At 40.0% G+C, this 25,646-nt stretch overlaps 1 protein-coding gene and 1 pseudogene across 1 annotated transcript in view; both read right to left on the reverse strand.

The window, feature by feature from the left end:
- The window catches only part of PRDM5 (PR/SET domain 5), a 201,525-nt gene that overhangs the window by 165,101 nt on the left and 10,778 nt on the right, over positions 1–25,646 (reverse strand). Inside the window, exon 2 of the mRNA XM_057547362.1 lies at positions 16,716–16,799. Within this exon, the coding sequence (XP_057403345.1) occupies positions 16,716–16,799 (84 nt within the window). The remainder of the gene's footprint in view (positions 1–16,715; positions 16,800–25,646) is intronic.
- Positions 6,632–11,016, reverse strand: LOC103005984 (protein SET-like; annotated as a pseudogene).

A 25,646-nucleotide genomic window follows, 5' to 3' on the forward strand; every position in this document is an offset into this window, starting at 1 on the left:
ATAAGATCTTACCGAAAAACCCAAATGAACTTTTTGGCCAATCCAATACTTTTTTCTATCTGTCTAGGTAAACCCAGCACCTATCACATTGTCTGGGACAAAGTAAGCATTCAAGACATAGCTGTTGAATGAACAAATAACCAATGCGTTCATTCTCATGGGGGACATTGCCTCTCAGTATACACCCTGCCCATCCTCCTTCCTCAAAGAAGACTAAACTTGTTCTGATGTCCACCCTCCCCTATGAAGTCTAAGGAAAAGCTCACCTACCCCAGCACCAGGTTATGCCTGACTGGGTAAGAACAATCCCATTCCCTTTGCCAGTTCAGGAATCAGATGTGACATCTTAGGCAAGAGGTGCTACAGGAAGATGGTTCTTGAAAAGGTGTCCTTGCTCTTTATGGACACTACCTTGTCTGAAACTTGCCTGGTACCTTCCACCAGCTTGAGGATTAAGCTACTACCAAGGACTTCCCTGGTGGCGCAGTGGTTAAGAATCTGCCTGCCAATGCAGGGGACACGGGTTCAAGCCCTGGTCTGGGAAGATCCCACGTGCCACGGAGCAACTAAGCCCGTGCGCCACAACTACTGAGCCTGTGCTCTAGAGCCCACGAGCCACAACTACTGAAGCCCACGCACCTAGACCCTATGCTCTGCAACAAGAGAAGGCATCGCAATGAGAAAGCCCGCGCACCGCAACGAAGAGTAGTCCCCGCTAGCCACAACTACAGAAAGCCCACGTGAAGCAACAAAGACCCAATGCAGCAAATAATTAAAAATAAATAAATAATATTAAAAAATTAAAAAAAGAAATATATAAGCCACTACCAAGGTCGGCAAAGTGGAGAGGTAGAAAGAACTTGGGTGACACCATTAAGCTAACTAACCAACCATCCCTGAAGCCTGCTAGACTGTTGAACTTCCTCTTGTTTAACATACTGTCCTTTTTATTTAAATGAATTAGAGCTGCTGCTGTTTGTAGCCAAATACGTCTATTTCATAAAATTTCTATGGGGCTGTTAAGTTGTGATCAGAATCACAAGGAAGATGAAAGTACTTCAACAACAATACAAATATTATTTGTTTGTTTGATTGTTTCTTTTTAACCAAACTACTCAGCCTGGATTCCCAACGTTCTTTTTTTTTTTTTTTTTTTTTAATTTTATTTATTTATTTATTTATTTAGGGCTGTGTTGGGTCTTCGTTTCTGTGCGAGGGCTCTCTCTAGTTGCGGCGAGCGGGGGCCACTCCTCATCGCGGTGCTCGGGCCTCTCACTATCGCGGCCTCTCTTGTTGCGGAGCACAGGCTCCAGACGCGCAGGCTCAGTAGTTGTGGCTCACGGGCCCAGTTGCTCCGCGGCATGTGGGATCCTCCCAGACGAGGGCTCGAACCCGTGTCCCCTGCATTGGCAGGCAGATTCTCAACCACTGCGCCACCAGGGAAGCCCCCGCAACGTTCTTCTAATCACACCTCAGGTTTGGCTGAATGGCCAGAAGTTGGCTGACATACTCAGGCAGGAGCCATCTTGTGGGGAGCAGACAAACCACCACCACAAAACAAATGCAGAACTTCTGGAAGACATGTAACACTGAATCGCTTTGATTTACCCCAAACTAGAGGACTAGTGCCAGGAAGAATGTACCATGACATCTGCTCTAGGATTCCCAGCATTCTACAAGGCTTCTGAGGTGGTATTTTTCCACTAACGTCTACACTAAGCGGTTCCATTTGGAATCTAAAACAAAATGTTATCATCCACAAAAGAGAAACATTTGGTAAAGAAACTTTCCTGTTCCAAACACCTAAAAGGACTTCCATAAACAATAAAGAAAAATAACAGATTTTAAACAATTGAAAACATTTCTTCAAAGAACTAAAACACATTGGAAACCTGGTGCTGAATCAAATGCCCAAACAGCAGAACAGCTGTAATCACAAAATAACTGCAAAGAAAGAGAAAAACGTCTAAATAAAATGTCCAGTTTAATATCCAACCAATCGGCTTCTTTAAAAGCTGTATTTCACTCAAATCACCATATTCATGACAAAAGAAAAAAAAATGTCTACAAAGTAGGCAAACCCAAGGTAGTAAAATACCAAGGGATCAACAGTTTTTTTTTTTAAACCTTAAATTACATATTTTCTAAGAAGGCCAATGGTGAAAATAACTTATACACTTATTCAATATGTTCACTGAATGTGAATGATTAAATACTGACTACAGGGCTTTCCTGGTGGCACAGTGGTTGGGAGTCCGCCTGCCAGTGCAGGGGATACGGGTTCGATCCCTGGCCCGGGGGGATCCCGCATGCCACAGAGCAACTGGGCCCGTGAGCCACAACTACTGGGCCTGCATGCCGCAGCTGCTGGGGCCCGCATGCCTGGAGCCCGTGCTCAGCAACATGAGAGGCCACCGCGGTAAGAGGCCCGCACACCACAGCGAAGAGTAGCCCCCGCTCCCCGCTCCCCGCAGCTGGAGAAAGCCCGCGTGCAGCAGCGGGAACCCAATGCAGCCAAAAATAAATAAATAAATATATATAAAAAAAATAAAATACTGACTACAAAATGAATCAAACTTTTAGCTAATTATATTTATGTTCCAGATACTGTGCTAAGACCTGAGGAGTAAAGATTAATAAGACAACGCACTGTCTTTGAAAGTTTACAATGTAGTAGACGACCCCATCCTCCCAGCCCCTTCACTCTCACTCTCCAACTGTCCTATCTCAGAAATGCTGTCCTGTCTCAGAAATGTCACCACCTTCCACCCATATGGCACAAGCCGAACATTTAAAAGTCATTCTGGACTTTTCTCTTTCAACACACAATTCATCAGAGTAAGCCCTATCGGTGTTAGCTACCCCCTATCTCCAATAACATACAACCAGAAGCCGACCACTTCTCACCAAATCCACTGCTAAGGCCCAAGTCCAGGTCACCATCAGATCACTCCTCCGCTACAGCAACAGACTCCTGCCTGGTGTGTCTGCTCCCTCAAGCCTGTTCTCCAAACAGCAGACACACTGCTCTTCTCAAGGCATGAACAGAATCACATCATTCTCCTAACTAAATCTTTTCTGTGACTTTCTACTGCTGCTGTAATAAACCTCATAATCTGACCTACAACTACCTCTCTAATGCCATGCCCTACCGCTGGCCCATCATCCATTAACCACTAGCTTCCCCGGCTTTGTTTTTGTCCTTTGAAATTCGCTGCCACCTCTGCTACTTCCTGGGCTCTTATCCAGGTTTTCTTCATATGGCTGCACCCTCGTTGTGTAGGTGTCGGAACAACCTGATAGCCCAGCTAGATTGCTAAAGTAGACACTCATGGCCAAGACATTTTATCCCACTGTTCTGTTCCATTTTTTTAAGCAAGCTTTTTGTGGAAGTATAATACAATTACAACAACAACAACAACAACAAAAAGAGAAACTGTAAGTGCACAGCTCAATGAATTCTCACAAAGTAAACACACCAAACTCACAAACTAGCACACAGATCAAGAAACAGCACCCCAGAAGTCTGCCCAGGTCCCTACTTCCTGTCACTATCCTCCCAACAAGGTAACCACAACCCTGATTTATAAATTACCTTTACCTGGTTTTGAACTTTATATAAACAAAATCATACAATATGAATTCATTTGTCTCCAGCTTCTTTCACTCAGTGTTATGTTTCTGAGATTCACTCATGTTGCTAAGCATAGTTGTAATACATTATCATAAAGCTTTGTAATCTTCCATTTCATGAATATGCATTTGTACAGTTTGAGACAACTTCTCATGGTGTTGCTATGAAAGTTCTTGTACAAATCTTTTAGTAAATATATGAACGCATTTCTACTAGGAATATGTCTAAGGGAATTGCTGTATTGCATCACATGCATATACTCAGCTCTAGTTTTCCAAAGTGCCTGTACTGATTTAAAAACCCAGCATTAGCATATGAGAGTTTCAGATAATTCTTGTAAATATTTGACATTATCTGTCTTTTCAATTTTAGTCATTCTGGTGACTATATCATGGCACTGTGCTTTTGGTTTGCATTTCCAAGATGACTAATGAAGATGACCATCTTTTCACATTTACTGGCCATTTAGATATCTTCTTGTGTGAAGTGCCCGTTCAAGTGTTTGGCCCATTTTTTTTTTAACTGATTTGTAGTTTTTAATATATTCTGGATACAAATCCTTTTTGAGACAAATACATTACCAATATCTTCTCCCTCTCAGTTATTTGCTTTTTCATTCCCTTTATGGTATTTACTGTTCTCCAATTTATCATTTTGCCCTTCACAGTGTTTATTATTTCTTATTTAAGAAACCTCCACCTAACCTAAGATTATGGTATTCAATATTTTCCTCTAAAGGTTTACTGTTTTTACCTGACATATTTACATTTATAATTGTATTAAACTGACCTTTTTATATATGATATGAGTTAGAGATAAAATACCTTTTTTCCATAAGAAAATTATTTTGACCTGATACTATTATTGAAAATGCCATCCTTTTCCCACCATGTTGTTAATGACATTTTTGTCAAAAGTAATGTCTTTTTGTCTATCCTTGCGCCAGTATAACAGTATTAAATTATAATTCCTTTATAATATGCCTTGATGTTTTGATAAGTCCTCCAGTTCGGTTCTTTCACTTTAAGGCTGCCTTGGTAATTCATGACCCCTCGGATTTTCACATAAATTTCAGAATCAGTTTCCACCAAAAGATAAAAATAAAAATAAAAACTTGCTAGAATTTTTAATGAGATTGCACCTTTTGAAACCAATTGACTTGTGCTTTATGACTCAGCATATGGTTAATTTGGTAAGAGTTCCATGTGCATTATTTGATCAACTATCATTGGGTACAGTGTTCTATATATGTCAATTAGACCATGTATGTTAATTATATTGATCAGATTATCTTTCTATCCTTTCCAGTTTTATCTTCCTGCTTACTCTATCAGCAGTTGAGAAAGATGTGCTTAAGTCTTCCATCTGGATTGCTTTCACATTTGGAACATGTACATCGTCTAGTGTATGGACCATCTTTATTTTTAGTAATGCCTTTTCCTTAAAGTCCACTTTGTCAAATACTAGTAAGGTTACACCTGATTTCTTTCCATTTGTACTGGCACAATATATCTTTTTCTATTTCTATTTTCAGGTTTTCTTTGTCTTTATATTTTAAAATTGCCTGTTAAGGGACATTGGTTGGTTCATTGGGGATCCAACCCATTAATAACAGTGTTTTAATGGAAGCACTTAACCCATTTAAATTTTATATAAATATTAACCTAGTTGGATTTATAGATACAATTTTGGTATTTACTTTCTATATGACCCAGTTCTTTTTTCCTCACTTCTCGCCTGGCTTTTTTCATTAATAAAATTATCTTATTATCTCATTTTCCTTTTCTTAACTTGTTAGTTACAACAACCTTCTACTATTATTTTAGATAATTTAGTTAGATAAATTTACCTGATAATGCTAGAACCTCAAAACGCTTTAATTCCATTTGCTTCCCTCCTGCCTTTCAAATTGTTCTACCATTATATAAATTGTGTATGTTCTTAAACTCACGAATCATTACTATAATTGTTTAGTACCATCAATATTTATGTTTACTCACCCATATATCTGCCCTTTGTTGATCTTCGCCCTGTTCTGAATTTCTGAGTTTCCATCAGGATTCATTTTTCTTCTCCCAGAAGAGCTAGCTTTACTTTAGTATTTCTTTTGGTGCAGGTCTGCTGGGTTTTGCTTGTCTGAAAACATCTTTAATTTTTTTTAACAGTATGACTTATTAAAGAAATTTGTAAGGTCTGTAATTTATGTTGTCAAAATACACACTTTAATGCCATTATCTTTTCAAATTTGTTTCTGCCCCATTCTCTCTCTCCTCTCCTACCAACACTCAAATGCCCTAACATCTCAAACCCATCCTCTCCTCGCTCAATATAATTCCATTTTATTAGATTTTTTTTAACAAAGTGCATGTACATGGTGATGATGTTAATGCCCATATTACATAGAGTCACAATGTAATCTCTGAGCACTTTAAAGAAGTAAAAATCAAGAATTTCAAGCACAAGGAAGATGAACACCCTCCAGCTTCTGGCAGAACAAAGGGAGAAAATTTTCTTCTTCCCCACAGTGCATGGTGATGTGTTAACTCCACATCACTACTTTCACATTTTTTGAGACAAGAAGGGATAAAAAGGAACTTGAACCAGAAATGTGCAGAGGGACTTCCCTGGAGGTCCAGTGGTTAAGACTTCGCCTTCCAATGCAGGGGGTATGGGTTCAACCAGGGATCTGGGAGCTAAGATCCCACATGCCTCGTGGCCAAAAACCAAAACATAAAACAGAAGCAATATTGTAACAAATTCAATAAAGACTTTAAAAATGGTCCACATTTAAAAAAAAAAAAATCTTTAAAAAAAAAAAAGAAATGTGTAGAGATTTTTCCCCATCATATTTTGCTCAAGATAGCCTCCCACAAAATAAGTGGGCAATCTCTTTATTATGAGACAAAAAAATACAGAAACCTCATTAGGACAAGAGAACTAAGCATAAGAGGGAAAAAACTGGAGATGGAAACTTGCTCAAGAGAATATAAAAAATTTTTAAATAAAAGGAACGTTGGAGTCTATTAGTATTCTTTTAGTCATCTTCCTCTTCAATCTTTCTTCTTCTTCCACATCATCACCATCTTCATCTTCTCTTTCACCTTCATCCTCTTCATCATCAACATGTACCAAGTCTCCTTCATCATTATGAACATCAGCTGCTTCTCCTTCTCCTTCTTTATCATCAATAGATTCAATAGATATGGCCAAATATCATCTTTGATGAACTCTCTTAATTTGCATGCACCTGCATCCATATCATCAGTGAACAAGGTGAAGAAGGTCTGAGATTTCTTTCATGCTACCTCTTCAAGACAGCTTTATTTTGTGTCTGACATAAATATTTCATCAGATCCTTCCCAGATTCCCATTTGATTTCAGTCAACATTGAAGATGGGTTGCCACTCTTACTGAGATAAAATGAGTTGCAAAGAAGCTTATTTTAAAGCAAGGATTTTTAGCAAAATTAAAACATGTTCTGTAATATGATTTAATATCTTCAAATTCTGTCACTTCAGTTGAGAAAATAATTCAGCATCTCTTCATTCTCATCCCCAAGCCAGGGAGTCATCTGCACATGGTCAGCAAACATTGCCCCTAAATTTGGGACTTGGGAGATCAATTATGACCTCCTTTGAATAGTTTGCAGAGTTTGTTAACACTTTTGTTATATTTGAAATTTTCCTCACTGGTAGTTTGTAAAGTTTGTCAATTTCAAGTTATACAATATCTGTGTATCTAAATGCTTCCTATTGTTCTTTCCCTCCCTTCAGCAAATCCAGAGTAGCAAATTTTTCCTCTGTCTGGGATCTGGACGTAGTCTTCGTTTCCAAATTTGAAGAGTGAGTGAAGACACGGCTGAGGCTAATGCTGTGAAACAAATCCAAAGCACAGTCACACAGGGAGATGATCACATTTGAAGAGGCCCAGAGAACTATACCTTCATTTTAAAATATTTTTGCTGGGTATAGAATTCTAGATTGGCAACTATTTTCTATTACCTTAAAGATATATTTCAGTTGTTGACTATCTTTACTACTTTTTTATCTTTTCTGTTAAAAGGCAGCTATCAGTCTTACTGCTTCATTTTTGAAGGTATTGTCTCTGTTTTTTCTGCCTGCTTTAAAGATTGTCTTGGTTTTCCATAGTTGTACTAAGATATACCCGAGTGTGGCTTTCTTTATAGGAGTGTTGCTTGAGGCTCACAGAGCTTCTTCAATTCATCAGGTAATTTTTTTTAACAGTTCTGGAAAATTCTCAGCCATTATTATTATTATTATTTTTAATGAAAGGTTTCTCTTTTTTTAATTAATTAATTTATTTATTTACTTATGGCTGTGTTGGGTCTTCATTTCTGTGTGAGGGCTTTCTCTAGTTGTGGCAGGCGGGGGCCACTCTACATCGCAGTGCGCGGGCCTCTCACTATCGCGGCCTCTCTTGTTGCGGAGCACAGGCTCCAGACGTGCAGGCTCAGTAATTGTGGCTCACGGGCCCAGTTGCTCTGCGGCATGTGGGATCTTCCCAGACCAGGGCTCGAACCTGTGTCCCCTGCATTGGCAGGCAGATTCTCAACCACTGCGCCACCAGGGAAGCCCTCTCAGCCATTACTGTATGGAATTTGCTTCTTCCCCATTTTCTCCCTCTTCTCCTTCAAATGCTAAATGATCCTAACGTTACAGATACATTAGATGTATTCACTGTCTCACATATTTATTTTTAGTCTCTGTGCTTCATTTTCAATATTTTCTATTGACTTCTTTTCCTCTTCACTAATCCTGTCTTTTGCTGTGTCATATCTAATATCTAATTCAAACACTGAGCTCTCAATTTCAGTTCATATATTTTTCTTGTCTAGAATCTCCATTTGGCATTTATACCTCCCAATTTTTTAATAAAATTCTCCACCTTTTCATCTGTTTGTTTCATTTTTTTCTTCCATTTGCTAGAACATATCAATCATGTTCATTTTAGAGTCCTCATCAGCTAACTCCAATCAATATCTGAATCCTATGTCAGTTTCCGTTGTCCAGCTTTTCTCATGGTTTTAGTCACATGGTCCTATCTCTTAGCATCTAGTCATTTTCTATTAGATGCTGGACGCTGTGTAGGAAAAGAACTTTAGAGGACCCAGATATTATATTTCTCCAGAGTAGGCTCACCCCAACCTCTGCCAGGCAGAGTGGAATCTGTTCACTGCAAGCTAATCAAGCAGTGAGCTGATTCAAAGCTGGCTGCAGCTGTGGCAGGCCTCGGCGGGCCTCAGTCGATCCTATTCCTACAGCACCGCCCTACAGTGCTTCCAAATGAAAAGTATGATGTGCACTGAGCCCCTCCACAGCAACATGAGCCTGTAGAACACTCTGCCTTTTAGAAGTACGTGGTTTAACTTTACAGCAGCCTGTCATGCAGCTTCATAATTCCGCAAATGTCTCGAGTAGGAGACAGCAATGTTTTTGAGTTCCTTTGGGTCTCCAATACTGTCACTCCAACTTCTCAAGACTGCCAAAAAGCTCTACCTGTTTCTCTGTGCTCAAACACTAACCTCTACTTAGGCTGAGGTCAAATTTTCAGCCTCTTGCCCATATCCAGAATCAGCAAAGCTCTGACCACTCCCCCAAGAAAAAAAAAGGCTATAGATTATTGATTCATCTGTTCAAAGCTTTCTCCTCTCCGGAACCACAGTACTCTAAGAACTCTGCTTTAACAGCTCTTTGATGGCCTTACACAATCACTTTTATGTTTAATCTGTCTTTTGTAGCTGCTCTCAGCAGTAATACCAATGTTTTCAAGTTCTTATCTGAGATAAGTTTTCTTGCCCTATTTTATTTTCTTTATACCCATATCACTATCTTTCTTTATATTACTCATTAAAGGTGTTTTATGTCTATCTTTCTCCCTGCTGAAACATAAACTCCAAGACAGCAAAAGCTTTACTGGATCCTCAGGGCCAAATCAGACTAAAGATTGTCTGACCCTGGTATCCTTCCTCTTTCTATCATGTTTCACTTACCCTGCCTATTTCTGTTTTGTAAAGAATTCCAAAGAGCCTCATCATTTCTCAGTATGAGAAAAGAGAAAGGCTAATTCTACATATATATATTCTCAGCAAAGAACTATTACTCCCTTTTTTCCCATGTGTCCTCACTTTTTCCTCCATGAGAGAGAGAAATTAGAGTAAATATACTTTGGGTTTCTCTCCTTCATGGTTCCTTCTCTTTATCTAATTGTTAAGACCCTGACAGTCACTCCTTTCCATGCCCAGCCCCCTGCTGTGCATTAAGCAGACCTGCCATCAGACTCAGGGTGTGCCTTCCACAGCAGACTGCAGACCTGTCTCTCTCTCCCATGCTCTCTAAGATGCTGCAAACTGAACCTGTGAGTCAGGCCACAATTCTCTGTGCGATGACTGATGGACAAATATATTCAGAACTCCTCTACAGGCCCAACTCTTGCCACAAAGACCAAGATTTAAGAAGCAGAGTATCAAGTACCCACTCTGTACACTTCTGGTACAAAGGGAAAGCTTCAAGAAGCAGAGTATAGGCAGCGATCCAGATGGTGGTGTAGTAGGACGTGAAGCTCAACTTCTCCCACAAATACATCAAAGATACATCTACACGTGGAACATTTCCCACAGAATATCTAACTCAACACTGTCAGAAGACCTCAGACTGCTGAAAGGGGAAGAAACTTTCCGTGTAACTGGGTAGGAAAAAAAAAAAAAAGAAAGAGAGAAAGGAATCAGGACAGGACCTGCACCCTTGGGAGGGAGCTGTGAAAGAGGAAAGGTTCCTTCACCTTGGGAAGCCCCCTCACTGGCAGGTAGATCTGCCGGGACAGAAGGGGAGCATCAGACCCTCAGAGGAGAACATCAGCAGCCGGTTTGCGGCAGCCAGAGCAGAGGGAGAACTGCACAGACGGTCAGTACCGCTGCCCTGCACCCCCCAGCCTGACACGTGCTGGCAGGGGCTGGGTGCTGGAACTCGGGCTTTGGAGATCAGAACTGGGGAGAGGACTGGGGATGGCTGTGTGGAAAGAGCCACATGGGCGGGGAATCCACTGCGACTGCAACGAAGGGTGTATGCGGAGGAAGCCTGGGCCACCTTATTGGCCAGTCGCCATGGTCTGGAGGGTGCAGAAGGGGAGAGGATGAACCCGGACTGCAGCCTTTCTACCCGTGCGCATGCTCACAGCGGGCAGGACATTGCCTACACGGGCTCCGGGGGCAGTCGCGAGCCACCACTGCTGCCCGCCCAGATGCCAGGAGCGGTTACGAGCCCCCCGCCACCGCCCTCGCAGACTCCAGGCGTGTCCGGGAGCCGCCTCGGCTCCCATCGTGTGCTCCAGGGGCATGCCTGAGCCTCCACCTGAAAACCAGCCATGCGTCGGCACTCCCCCATCAAGGGGGTATCAACCAGCACACACTGAGGAAAGAGGCGACAGGCATCCACACTGAGAACAGCCCTTGGGCCAAATATATTAACCCACACAAGCTACACGGGGATGCCAAGACATATAAATAGCCCTCCAGGACCACAGGAGATAACTGTTTCTCCTAAACTCACAGAGTAAGAGAAATACATAAGTAAAACGAAAAAACAGAGGAACCACTCCCAGTTAAAAGACCAAGATAATTCCCCTGAAGGAACAAACAATGAAACAGACCTCTTCAGTCTAATAGACACCGATTTCCAAAAGGAGGTAATGAAAATACTGAAGGAATTAAGAAAGGCTATTGATGGAAATGCAGAGTACTGGAAAAAGGAACTAGAAACTATACAGAGGAGCCAAGAAAAATTAGAAAAGTCACTTGCAGAGACGGAAACTGAGCTAAAGGCAATGAATAGCAGAAAGAATAATGCCGAAGAATGAATAAGTGACCTGGAAGATAGAATAACAGAAATCACCCAATCAGGACAGCAGACAGAAAGCCAAATTAAAAAAAAAAAAATGAAAGAAATATAAGAGACGTATGGGATAATATAAAGTATGACAATCTATGCAAAACAGGGATCCAGAAGGGGAAAAAAGTGAAAAGGGGATCAAAAATGTATTTGAAGAAATTATGACTGAAAACCTCCCAAACCTGAAGAAGGAAACAGATATCCAGGTACAGGAAGCATAGAGGGTCCCAAACAAGATAAACCCAAACAGACCTACACCAAGACATATTATAATAAAAATGGCAAAGGTTAAAGATAAAGAGAGGACTCTAAAGGCGGCAAGAGAAAAACAAAGAGTTAATTACAAAGGAACCCCCAGAGGCTATTAGCTGATTTCTCTACAGAAATGTTGCAGGCCAGAATGGACTGGCAAGATACAGTCAAAGTCCTGAAAGGGAAAAATCTGCAACCTAGGATACTCCACCCAGTAAGATCATCATTTAGAATAGAAGGAGACAGAAAGAATTTCTCAGACAAGCAAAAACCAAAAGAATACAGCAGGACTTCCCTGGTGGTCCAGTGGTTAAGACTCCACGCTCCCAATGCAGGGGGCCCGAGTTTGATCCCTGGTCAGGGAACTAGATCCCACCTGCCGCAACGAAGATCCCGCGTGCCGCAACTAAAGATCCCACGTGCCACAACAAAGATCACACATGAGGCAATGAAGATCCTGCGTGCCGCAACTAAGACCTGGCGCAGCCAAATAATAAATTTATTTTAAATAAAAAAAATAAAGAAAAGAATACAGCGATACTAAACCTATCCTAAAGGAAACAGTGAAAGGTCTTCTGTAAACAGAAAAGAAGAATCTATAGGAAAGAGAAAATCACAATTGGAAAGTAAATCACTTAAATAAGCTAAGCTAGTACACAGATTAAAAAAGAAAAAAAGAAATTAAAAAATTTCTGTGAAAGTGATGATAACCACAGTGAACAGCAAAAGGATGAAAGTGAAGATGTGAAAAAGGACATCAAGGGCTTCCCTGGTGGTGCAGTGGTTAACAATCCACCTGCCAATGCAGGGGACACGGGTTCGAGCCCTGGTCTGGGAGGATCCCACATGCCACGGAGCGACAGGGCCCGTGAGCCACAACTGCTGAGCCTGCGCGTCTGGAGCCTGTGCTCCGCAACAAGAGAGGCCGCGATAGTGAGAGGCCCGCGCACCACGATGAAGAGTGGTCCCCGCTTGCCGCAACTAGAGAGAGCCCTAGCACAGAAACGAAGACCCAACACAGCCAAAAATAAATAAATAAATAAATAAATAATAAAAACAAAGGAATTCCTTTAAAAAAAAAAAGAAAACACTGGATTCATCAACAGCCCCTTTGGAATACTTGAATAATAGGCTGAGCAGGTGGCGATGAAAATGTACAATCTGTGCTGCAAACTACAGGTACCAAAACTTAAAGGTATGTGCTAGAATAAGAGCCAGTGCCTGCAGAGGTGGTATCTGAACTGTGGTTTGAAATACCAAAGAAAATATTATAGAAAGAGAAGATGTTGGAGATTTAAAAACAAAGGGTTGTTGAGAGTTTTAGCAACATTACATGAATGGATTTTGGTCTTAGAGCAAGTCTGAGTAGGTAGACAGTGGAAGGAAATGTATCTCAAGCTCCAAACCACCTGGGAAAAAGTACGCAAAAAGACTTCTAACTAAGGGAAGATAGACTACGATACAAACAACTGGGCACGTTCCCTCAAATTATCAATGGGAAGCATTTACAGTGGAGCACTGGTTTCCAAGCTCAAGCTCTATAACTGGCCTGAGGCCTGAGAAATCCAGAATTCTTTTGCTAATGCAGTTAATTTTAAAATAAAAGTAAAAATCTGAAGTATCAAGAAGGCTTAAGGACAGAGGAGACTGAGTCTCTTCAGACCCCAATCTCAAATCCTGGTGGCCAACACAGAACGAGGCTGAGATGCTGTTTAATGCTCTGAACCAGTGGGCATCAGTGGGTGCCAAGCTGCACCTCTGGAGGGAGGGGGGAGGATGCAACAGACGATGACAGTGCTCCCCACTGAAACCCTCAGGTGCCTCTCTACCCCGTCCCAAACTAACAGGGGCTCACACACACCAACAGGTGCAATCCTCACTGGTACCTCCAAGCTCTCTGGTGTTAAATGGCCACCCAGGGGCCCTTGGCCTTGTCCACCAGGACTGTTGGCACCACGAGTGCAAATATAACATGAGAAAGAGCTATGCCACGTGCTCTCTCGCAGGCATCGTTTTCCAGACACCACCCCCAGTACCTGGCTTATGTCGCAGAACCACAACATAGGTAACCACTGGCTTGAGGAGAAGGACCACACATTTGAGAGCTGCAGGTAGTTCGCTCTGGAGCTATGGGGCATATTAGAAATGACTTAAATAACCGGTCCCAATTTACCCACAGAGGAGGGAAGGCTCATTATCTCCCTTTGAGAAGGCTCAAAAGTTTCCAAGAGGAGAAGACTGTGGTAGGACCAGTCAACCTCCTTTCTCTGTGCACCTTCTGAACCCTGGCACCTCCAAAGCTAAAATAATAAAAATGGACTTTAAGAATATAATTCAAGGCTGGGAAGCAGCTCTCTCAGTTAACATAATAAGGAATAGGACTAAAGCCAGCAAGCAGTAAATCTTTGCCGTTCAAAAGGTACTGACTGTTTTTCAAGTGCTCCCCCAGGAAGATATACCACTGAGAGTGTCTTCCCCTGCCCTGCCCGGCAGCACAACTGGACAGAGCAGAGACCGGCCGACAATCCACCCCGAAGACCAGACTCACAGAAGGAAGAACTACAGGAGGGAGGGAAAAGGTGCATGAACTAAGGGGCTAAAGGGATCAAAGGTCTTAGGTGAAAAGAGCAGGCTTATAGGGGACAAGGAGACTCTTCATCAGTACCCTTCTGAATTGTGTCAAAAGTACAAATATTACTTATTCAAAACACAAGCATAACATAAGAAGTAAAAGAAAATAAAGAATGGCAATCATTATGTGAATGTAACATTACCTGAACATAAAATGTGTAAAATCAATAGCTCTTTGGGTGGTAAAGTGAGAGGACTAGGTATACTGGTATGTAAAAACAAATAATAATGTAAAGACATCAAAGAACCACAGGAATACATAATGCAAAACTAGATGAGCTACTGTAGCACTGTCAGCCTCTTTAGGTTTCCTATATGCAAGTCTTTTTTTCAAAATAAAAATTATAATCATCATCTGCTTAGCAATGCATCATAACCAGCTGTGCAAGACATTAACCTGACCACTACACTAAAATTTTCAGAGATAACAAAACAAATATCAAAAGTCATTAACAACCCCTTAAAAATTGTTATTTTTATCAGTTTTGACTTATTTAGGTTATCTTTTTTGTCACATAAATGTTTGGCTTTTGAAAACCTTCATGGTAAAAAAAAATTAACTGCTGAGAAAATTAAGATCTTATAGAAAAATAGTAAAAGCCATTAAAAATATTTTCAGGTTTATAAAGATAAACAATTAAAACAGCATATTAAAATAAGGCAAACCAATAACATTTTCTACTTAAACTGTAGTGAAGACTATATTATGAATTTCCATTTTCCATCACCTGCACTTCAGAAATCTTTCAAGAACCTCAAGCAACCCCACTCCCTACATCAAGCAGTTTCAGCAATATGGTGATGCTTAAAAATGTATTTTGCTTTCAGATAATACATTATGATATGTTTCATGTGTCAATTTGGCTCGATGGTAGTACCCAGCTATTTAATCAAATAGTAACCTAGGTGTTGCTGTGAAGGTGTTTTATAGACGTGGGTAACATCTACAATCAGTTGACTTTAAATAAAGGAGATTACTGTCAAAGCTGTGTGTGGCCTTCATCCAAACAAAGGCCTTAACTGCAAAAACTGAGGTTTGCCAGAGCAGTTCTGCCTCAAGACTGAAGCGTCATCAACTCCTGTCTGAGTTTCCAGCCTACGGATTCCAACCCGCCACCCACACAATCATGTGAGCCAATTCCCTGAAAACACACACACACACACACACACACACACACACACACACACACACACACACACACACACACACACCCCCACACCCATCCATTGGTTCTGTTTCTCTGGAGATCCTAACCGATAAATGCACAGAGAGACATTTTATGTGTAGTTCTGTTTCAGTATTCTTTATCTTTCTGATTTTATGATCCTACTTCCCTTAGGCCCACCTATACCATCTCAGCTCCCATCCTCCTCATGGGACCCACCAAATAAAATTCTTGGGACTGAGTTTCCTTTTCCAAGTTTTTATTTAACAATATCTACACCTCTGCTTTTCTATTTCCATCCCTCGGGCCCTTCTTTTTCTAAAGATTATGAAACAACAGTAATGAAAATAATTGGCATAAACTAGGATGAAAATTCTCATAATATATAGATATATATTTGCATTACAAATTCCTGCAGCAGAGAGACTTCAGATTGCAAAAGACTATCTACAGAGTCATAGCTCTTTAACTATATGTTTTTAAAGGTAAGGTACATTTTAAGCTGGGATTTTCATTCTAACACAGAGCTCAGAAATGTTTCTGTGCGGGAGATCAGCTCAGTGCTTTGTGACCACCTAGAGGGGTGGGATAGAGAGGGTGGGAGGGAGATGCAAGAGGGAGGGGATATGGGGATATATGTACACATACAGCTGATTCACGTTGTTGTACAGCAGCAACTAACACACCATTGTGAAGCAATTATACTCCAATAAAGGTGTTTAAAAAAAAAAAACAAAGAAATGTTTCTGGGCAATTAGCACTGCAATTGGGAAATAAAAGTTAAAGGAAAAGTATAATTTCATTTACAGAAATCAAATTCTAAATCCATAAAAAGAATATGCAAAAAAAAAAATATGCTTATTTTGAAATCCAAACATCCTTATTCATGGATAACTTCTTTTTGAATGATGAAGTATATAAACTTCAGAGTTATAGAAGAATTGTCTAGTTAGATATTTCAACAGAACTTTAATGCTAAACTTTCAAGGTATTCAGGTTCCTTAAAATTCAAACATTTCAATGCTTTGTCAACTGGAATCAATATCTATTAACTTAGCTTTATACATGCCTTAAATAGTACAAAGAAAAACATATTTTAAATATTTAAAACAATAATCACATCCTCACCTCCCACATCAACCTGTAATCCATATTTTCATCCAAGTCTTCGGGCATTCTCTTCTCTCCAGCAAATGGTCCAAACTTTTCACCCTGAGTAGTAATGATTACATTGAAAAAGGATTAGTATAATAATCAATAATCAAGTTACTAAAATAAACTATTATTTCTCTTCTGGAAAAATTTTTTTCTCCAAAGCCTTATGCCCAATGATTGAGATACATTTAAAATATTAATTTACCCAACACAAGATATTTACATATTTAAAATCTAACTTAATCTATTTTTAGCCGAAGAGCCTAAATCCACAACACAGGAGCCAACATGAAAGGGTTAAATCGCTCAACATTTATATTCGGACAAGGCTTGAACACTATACTTACATGTTTCAAACCTCTGCAGCCACTGGCAAGTGGTCTTAAAATGAGAAGCACTGCGTCCTGCCTGACTTGAGACAAGCCCACCAGGCAGAAAACCACCTGGTTTCCATAAAAATCATAAATTCGTCCCAATCATGAACAAGAAAGAAGTAGACTTCCCATCCTCAGAGGAAGACTGTTCATAAACAAAGTTTAGATTCTCCTGCCAATCTTTCAAACAACCAAGGGGCACTCTATAAACCAGGGCTTCTCAAAGTGCATACTTCGAATCACCAGCATGAGGGTCACCAGCGTCACTTATTACAAATTCAGAATGCTGTGCTTATTAAAATCAGAATCTCTGGGAGTGGGATGTGTGGAGCTGCATTTGAACAAGTTCCCAGGTGAGAGCTGCTGGCAGACACCAGGAGTGGCCCCGGCAGGGAGGGACCCGTGAGGCAGGGTGAAAGGGTAAGCAAAACTGTTCTCACAACTAAGGCAACCAAAGCAGGACTGGAGAGACAGAGAGGGTGGGATCACGCTTGTCCAGCCAGACGATCCACAGACGTGTGTGCAGAGAGGGTAGGGGGTCACGCATGCCCTCGTGAGCCTCCTCCAAACCTGCCTGTGACTATTCTACAGAAGAACCCTTCCCTTCATTGGGAGGTGGACGAACTTTTTTTTTTTTTAAGTTTTTTTTTTTACATCTTTATTAGAGTATAATTGCTTTACAATGGTGTGTTAGTTTCTGCTTTATAACAAAGTGAATCAGTTAGACATATACATATGTCCCCATATCTCTTCCCTCTTGCATCTCCCTCCCTCCCACCCTCCCTATCCCACCCCTCTAGGTGGTCACAAAGCACCGAGCTGATCAAGGAGGTGGACGAATTTTTGATGAACATTGTAGGGGGAAAAATAACCACCAAAACAATGTTTCAAGGCATATAAATGACTTAATGAACAACAGAAAACCCAACTCCAGGCAACAGTCAAATGTTAAAACTTACAGGATTTACAACTAGCTCCTCATGTTACAGACAAAGAAAAGAGGTTCTGAAAAGTCACAAGTAATGGCAAAGCTTTGAAGACCTATTGTTTAATGTTAACTTGGAGGCAGAAAATGCTACAGGGATCCCTGAAATCAAGACGATAATCCTAAATAAACCAAAAACAAGTACACCAAAGAGACAGGGAGACTGCTATTTGGCTATTTCAGGCAATCTGGAAGACAGACCAAATACTAAGGTGTGTTTTTGGTAATAAATTTGAGGATTTAGTATTAATACATATATAGTCCAACTTTTCACTCCACTTTGTCATGTATTTAGCCTTTATCAACTATTGCAGAAGGAAATCATCTGAGTACACGCTTTCCAATGCAAGAGATCTACCCATGCCAGTCAGTTCCTCTTTGCAGTACAAATTTGGAGGAAATAGAAAATTGTATCAATCAATTCAGCAGCATTCAAAGGACTGAAAAGAAAGGGATGGAAACCCAAGTAAATGCACTGGGCTTGGGGAAAAAAGCCTGCTTGGATGCAGGCCTAGGAAGATTATTAAAGGACTTAACAGCTTTGAAAATTCAAAATAAGAATCAGGACCGTGAGTTTAAAGCCTTGCTATTAATAGTGAGCAATCACTCTATCATAAACTCTAACTATAATAAATACGGCTTTCAATTTTTTTTTTCCTCAGCCAAGAAATACATTTTGCATCTCAGCCTAGCATATTCACATCTATACAGCTGACAACACGGTTTGAACTGTGTGGGTCCACTTAAATGCAGGTATTTTAATTACACCATCCTGGTCGGTTGAATGCACCAGTGTGGAAGAACCACAGATGTGGAGGGCCAACTATAAATTCTGTGTGAGGGCTTCCCTGGTGGCGCAGTGGTTGGGAGTCTGCCTGCTAATGCAGGGGACGCGGGTTCGAGCCCTGGTCTGGGAAGATCCCACATGCCGCAGAGCGGCTGGGCCCGTGAGCCACAATTACTGAGCCTGCGCGTCTGGAGCTGTGCTCCGCAACAGGAGGGGCCGCGATGGTGAGAGGCCCGCGCACCGTGATGAGGAGTGGCCCCCGCTTGCCACAACTAGAGAAGGCCCTAGCACAGAAACGAAGACCCAACATAGCAATCAATCAATCAATTAATCAATAAAAAAAAAAAAATCTAAAAAAAAAAAAAAAAAAAAAAAAAAATTCTGTGTGCATTTACCCCCTTGTTGTTCAAAGGTCAAGTGTACACAGAAACACACTTATAAAACTAACATGTAAATTTTTAAAAATAATACTACCCTTCCTCTGTACAGTGTATTCCATACTGTCTACTCTATTTTACTTCACTTTTGAAAAAATACTAGCTTTGACCCAATAAAGTTAATTTCACAACTCACCAATGGGTTGCAATCCAATCTGAAAAACACTGACATAAAAACACAGACGGAGGAGATAAATTTCTAAGTATATTTGGCTTTCTCGATTTGGTAAAATTGCCTTCAAAGTACACTAGTGAGTATACTGGGATGATGTGGTCAAATAAACTTGAGTTTCTGTGGCTGCAAGATTACAAAAATATAAACAGTCAACTCTTAGTTATCCATACACTTGTGGTAAGAAACACTGCAGATAATTAAACCAATTTATATTTGGTTTTTGATGAGGATTTTATACTTACTTGACCCACTCCAGGCCTTCCCCCAAAGATCCCAGCACCTACTACCCACCCCCTTCTCTTTTTGTTCACTGTCATTTCTACTATACAAACAGCACTTTCTTATCATCACAGTTTTAATGTATACACTGCTTTGTTCACTAACCATTTCCTATGATATTTCTAACCTAAGAATAAGCCTCTCCTGCCTCAGTAGGCTTCAAACCTGCTCGGGTAACATACCCGTGAAAGGAAGATTTAGGGCATGCACCCATGGGTAATTTTTTTCTTTGAGTTGAACCATATGATATTGCCAGTATTTGACCATTTTTGAGCTATAAAAATTAAAATTTTTCATAGGATTCATTATAATATAAATTATATATACATGTGCATGAGCATATTAAACACCTAAAGTGAGGTTCATAATTAATGGTAGGAAGGAAACTAATGTTTCAAACTATCATCTTGAAAATTTCAAAAATTTCTAGTTGACTTCCTATCATCATTGGTTTTACTTTTTGTGATTTAGCTGCTGAAGATCTCATACTAGCAGGAGAAAAACTATCAACTCTACCATTTTCTTGCTGTTAATGTGCGTCAGCATTATTATTATTACCTTCAACCTGTGACTACATTACAAAAAACCTTCCGAGAATTCTTCACTTCTAACAATCTGAAGAGTCACTATCTCAAATGCTTACAAGGTGAGGCAGGAAAGCAGCACAACATTAGACAACAAGCATGTGAAGGACACAGTAGGGAGTGGCCAGGAGGTGAGTTGGAGGGCATGCCCATTTAAAAAGTTTTTCAGCTCCAACTGACTGTTGCTATATCACAGGGGGAGTCCAGTGTTGCCAGATATCTGCAAATATTTTAGTGAAGCTGACAACTCAAATTTGTTCGTGAAATCACTACTATTCCACATTGGCAATGAATTTCAAGTTTTCAAAATTCTGCGCAGATCAAATAAAATGTGATTTTAAGATAAATTCAACCTGTAGATACCAAATGTCCAAGTCAAACTCACTTCTCAGACTGGCCCAGTGCTGAGCCTACAGTGGTGCTTCTTTGCTGTTTCTAAAAAATGCAGATAAATATCCATTCAATTTGGGACCCACTGGGCTAGACAATAACTTCTAATAAAAAATGTACGATTGCAAACATGTGGGTGATTTTCTCTCATTTTGATTAATATTATTAGCAGGAATTTGAAACCAAGATTTACTGCGGATATCTCTCTTAGAATAATGGGAAAAGCACTACCTGAGTATTCCAGGGATCTGGATCCTAATCCTTGCTCTGTCACTAATTATCTGTGACACATTAGGATGTCACAAACTTGTGAGCTTCAGTTTCCTCACCTATAGAACTGAGAAATTTGGATTAGCTGATTTCTAAGATTCCTTCCAGCTCTCAAATCCTATTAGAGAGAGCTTCCACAGACCAAATTTAGAACAATTTGGGGATCAAAGAGAACAAGAGTATAATTGATTGAAACACATTAACAAATTCTTAAGGCCACAATGATTGCTAGAGAGAGGAAAAAAAAGAATTTTTTAAATGTCTCATTTGCTGGCATAACAGCTTACTAAAATTAATAAAGAGAAAGAACTAAGCATCTTGTCCTATCTTTCAACAATTACGCTACTTCAGGATAAGCAGACAGCAGCAAACGATGAAGGAAGGCTCTTCTTTACAGAGGAATGCTAGCTTATAAATAAAGGAGGAACATTCAAGTGAAATCCCCATTTTGAAATCCCTAATAATGTAACTGATTCAGGGAAGGATGATCAATGGATGCTAAAACCATCAGGTAAAAGGTTGATAGTAAAATAGGTATTCATACACTATCAGCTCACAGTTACCAGTGAAGCACAAATTATCTTTACAATGGAAAAATTACGTTAACCCGGTGCTGGTATTACTCAGGGAAAAACCAGATATTATATGCCCTCTGCTAAAACACAGTATGAAGTAAATCATTCTAGCCCTTCATTCCCCAGTGTCTGCCATAGGGAGGTGACAGGAGTGTTTGCTAAACTCTCCAGGCACCTCCAGAGGCCAAAGGGCAAGTGAACACGCACAGAACTCTTCCCGCTTGTCCTGCCTCTCACCCAGAGCCTGGGGAGATCCTGCTACCTAGGAAGAGAGCACATGGATAAAACACGTTGAGAGAGGGAAGGGGATGCTTTCTATGTTCCCTCCTGTCTCCCACTGCCAAAACTGCACTCTCTTCTGTAACATAAAAAGTATCCAGAGGGTAGAGAGAAGTGTTTAATACACAATGTCAGTGTGTTTCAAAAAAAAAAAGTAAAATAATCTATATCTAACTCTCAGATGAGAAGAAATACAGAAGATAGAGGAACATTAAATAATGTGCCTTGGAAAACCATCAGATAAATCCAGATTGTGAGATACACCACAAACAATTAGCTTGATCTCTTCAGAAAGTAACTTATTTTTTCAAAAACAGTATGGAAAGAGGGAAACTGTTAAAGAGAGATTTAATAGACATAACCAAGTATAATAGGTGGTCCTTGAGGATCCTGGTTCGAAAATAAACAGCTATAAAAACATCCTGGAGGGCTTCCCTGGTGGCGCAGTGGTTGAGAATCTGCCTGCTAATGCAGGAGACACGGGTTCGAGCCCTGGTCTGGGAGGATCCCACATGCCACGGAGCGGCTGGGCCCGTGAGCCACAGCTGCTGAGCCTGCGCGTCTGGAGCCTGTGCCCCGCAACGGGAGGGGCCGCGATGGTGAGAGGCCCGCGCACCGCGATGAAGAGCGGTCCCCGCACCGCGATGAAGAGTGGCCCCCACTTGCCGCAACTGGAGAGAGCCCTCGCACGAACCGAAGACCCAGCACAACCAAAAATAAATAAATAAATAAATAAATAAAATTTAAAAAAAAAAAAAAAACATCCTGGAGGCACTTGGAGCAATTTGAATATGGGCTGGAATTAAAAGACATTAGGAAATCACTATTATTTTCGTTGGATGTTAAAATGATAGTATGGCTACTTAAGAAAATGTCCTTATGCTAAAATATGGAGGAATGGTCATAATATCTATAATTTACTTTGAAATGGTTCAGCAAATAAAAAATATATACATATAGATGAAATAAGTTATATTCAAGTGAATCAATCTGCAGTTGAATCATTTATATGTAAAATAATGATGTTTTTCACAGAAGGAGTCTATCAAGTCCTCACTTAGAACATAATTATATTTCAGTGCTAAGGTACTATGCATGTGTGTGCTCTTGCAATACAAGTAGGCCATCAATAAAGTACATTTCCAGAAAGTTCAATATGAAAAATATCCCATCTTCTTTCCCTACTATGACTGCCCAGGTAGAGACAAGTTGCTTCCCTATATCCATTCTCCTTAGTACTAGAATGCTGACCTTGTTGTGGGTACTAATGTATCCAGGTAGAAAAAAGACATTACCAGTTCCCCATTTAGACAGAGAAGACAGCTAACAACATGGAAGCAGAAATCACTGTATGAACTTACTACAAAAGCTCTTAAATGAGAGCTAAGTCAGGAGGTACACCCTAATGTCTTGGTTACTTCCTCTTTCTCCTCACCTGGAATCAAAGCATGATAGCTGGGGCTAAAGGAGCCATTTTGAGGCCGAGAGAACTGCAAAGACTTCCACCCTGACATTTTGAGCCACTGAACCGATAGCAGCAAATGCTCACCTTGTTATAGAGAGAACATAACCCCCAAGCTTTGGATTACTACAGTAGTCTCTGTTACTCTGAGCTGATACAGCAAATATCAGGCAAAAGAAATGCACTAGTGCCCAGGATATAGCAGAATTATTCTTTATGAAATTCATCAGTTATAATATGAATATGAAATGGGAAATGCAGGAGAGTTGTGAAGGAGAAGTGATTCTGGAACATGGTGACCTGAACGCAGCACCTTTTCCTTTAACCCCAACTCTAAGCCACTTGCTTCTCTTGAGCAAAACAACTTCTACTAGCATGTATGAGTAACTGTGTATAAGTGAAGCCTTAGGTTCTGGCACAGAACTGGTGTGAGGCATTCTCTAAAGTGGGCTGAGTAATTAACTGAAAAACAGCAGAAGAGTGCTGAGGACTGGCAACTAGGGGATCCTGAGAAGAACCTGAAAGGCAGAGAAGGCTGGGGCCATAGCCCACAGTCCTTCCCATCCTTGCAGCCCAGGAAAGTGCAAGAAGACCAGAAAGCCAACAGGGAATTGACAGTCTATCTGTCACTGCAGGCCCATGACAATAGAGACCCCTTTGCCTACAGGGAAGGAGTGATACCACAGAGTGTTCTTCAATAACCAGTCTTGAGCTTCGATAAAACAACCAAGGCAAATTGCCTGTAAAAAGGGGCCCAGCTGCCTATGAAGGAGACCAAGCAGAAAAATAATATCCATACTCTGTAAAACAGAACATCTGTAGGAGACACAGTACTTTAATTAAAAGGAATTATGTCGGGAATTCCCTGGCGGTCCATTGGTTAGGACTCCGCGCTCTCACTGCCGAAGGCCCAGGTTCAATCCCTGGTCAGGGAACTAAAATCAGACAAGCCATGTGGTGTGGCCAAAAAAAAAAATTAATTAATTAATTAATTGGAATATGTCAATTACATAAGAGAATTTAAGGAGATTCAAGTACAGCACTCAAAAAAAAAAAAACCTTTTAAAAGTGAAAAAAACATAATTTCCTAGTTAAATATTTTTAGAGAATAAATTGGAAGAGAAATACAACAACCTGAGAATCACTTACCCAGTCAGGAAATCCTTTACAGTCAGATGGGAAGGAGAGCTACTTGATGATATACACAGATTCAGAGAGAATATTATCCACATGATTTAATGAGAAGAAGAACCATAAAAAGTCTCTCACTAAACAAATTAACCAGAACAAAGGACAAAAATTAGAAGAAAATGAATAGCTGGTGTATATACACACCTGGGTATGCAGAATATACAAGTTAAATAACAACTCTTTAAACAAGGGATATACTTTTAAAAGAAATTCTATTAAGTAACACACCATTTCATCAAAACTTAGGAATCTGGGGGGAAGAAAGGCAGGAAGATAAAAGCATCCCCAAAGTTGCAGGGCAGGCAGAGGTTGGGGGTAGGGCTGAGTGGTGGCAGGAAGAAAGGAGAAGAGGGAACTAATAGAGAAATGAACATCTTGTGGAAGAAATCATATTTTTTGTGGAGAAAATGGTTGAGGCTCTAGCTATCAAATAAAAAAATCATGTGCATCTGATTATGAAAGAGGAAAAGAAGAAGTAAATCACTAAAGAAAAAGAAGAGTAGAACTAATAAATTAACAAGAGGGGGGAAAAGAACGAACAGTGACTTGAACAGACAGCAAAAAAAAGGAAAATTCAAAATAAGTTATAACAATATAAAATAAGTAATGAGTGTGAAGATGACAAGAATAAAAATCAATTATATCAGTCATTACACTACATATGAAAAGGCTAAATTCTCTTATTAAATGAGATAGTAATACTGCATTATGAAATATAACCTAGCTAACATGATTACAAAAACATAAAACAAAATGATAAAAAGTAAATTAAAATGAGTAGACAAAGATATACAGATAAAAGCAAAGAAAAGAAAGGCAACAGCGTACCATACAAGGTTAAATTAACAGCTGAATGCACTAAACAGAATAAAGCATAACGTTATGTAATGATATAAAGCATATTTATGAAGAACATAGAACAGTGAGAAACCAGTAGCATAGAAATCTTAAAAAAACGCAAGAACTAGAGTGGGAGATTTTAAAATACCTTTCAAAATTGGACAGATAGGTTAAGTAATAAAAAATAATAAATAAAAATATACAGAAAATGCCATTAATCTTAAAACTTTCAAAGTTCAATATCCATCAAAGATTTAGAAAGACTATCACTCCTAC

This window comes from Balaenoptera acutorostrata, chromosome 5, assembly GCF_949987535.1.
Source record: "Balaenoptera acutorostrata chromosome 5, mBalAcu1.1, whole genome shotgun sequence".
Classification (NCBI taxonomy): domain Eukaryota; kingdom Metazoa; phylum Chordata; class Mammalia; order Artiodactyla; family Balaenopteridae; genus Balaenoptera; species Balaenoptera acutorostrata.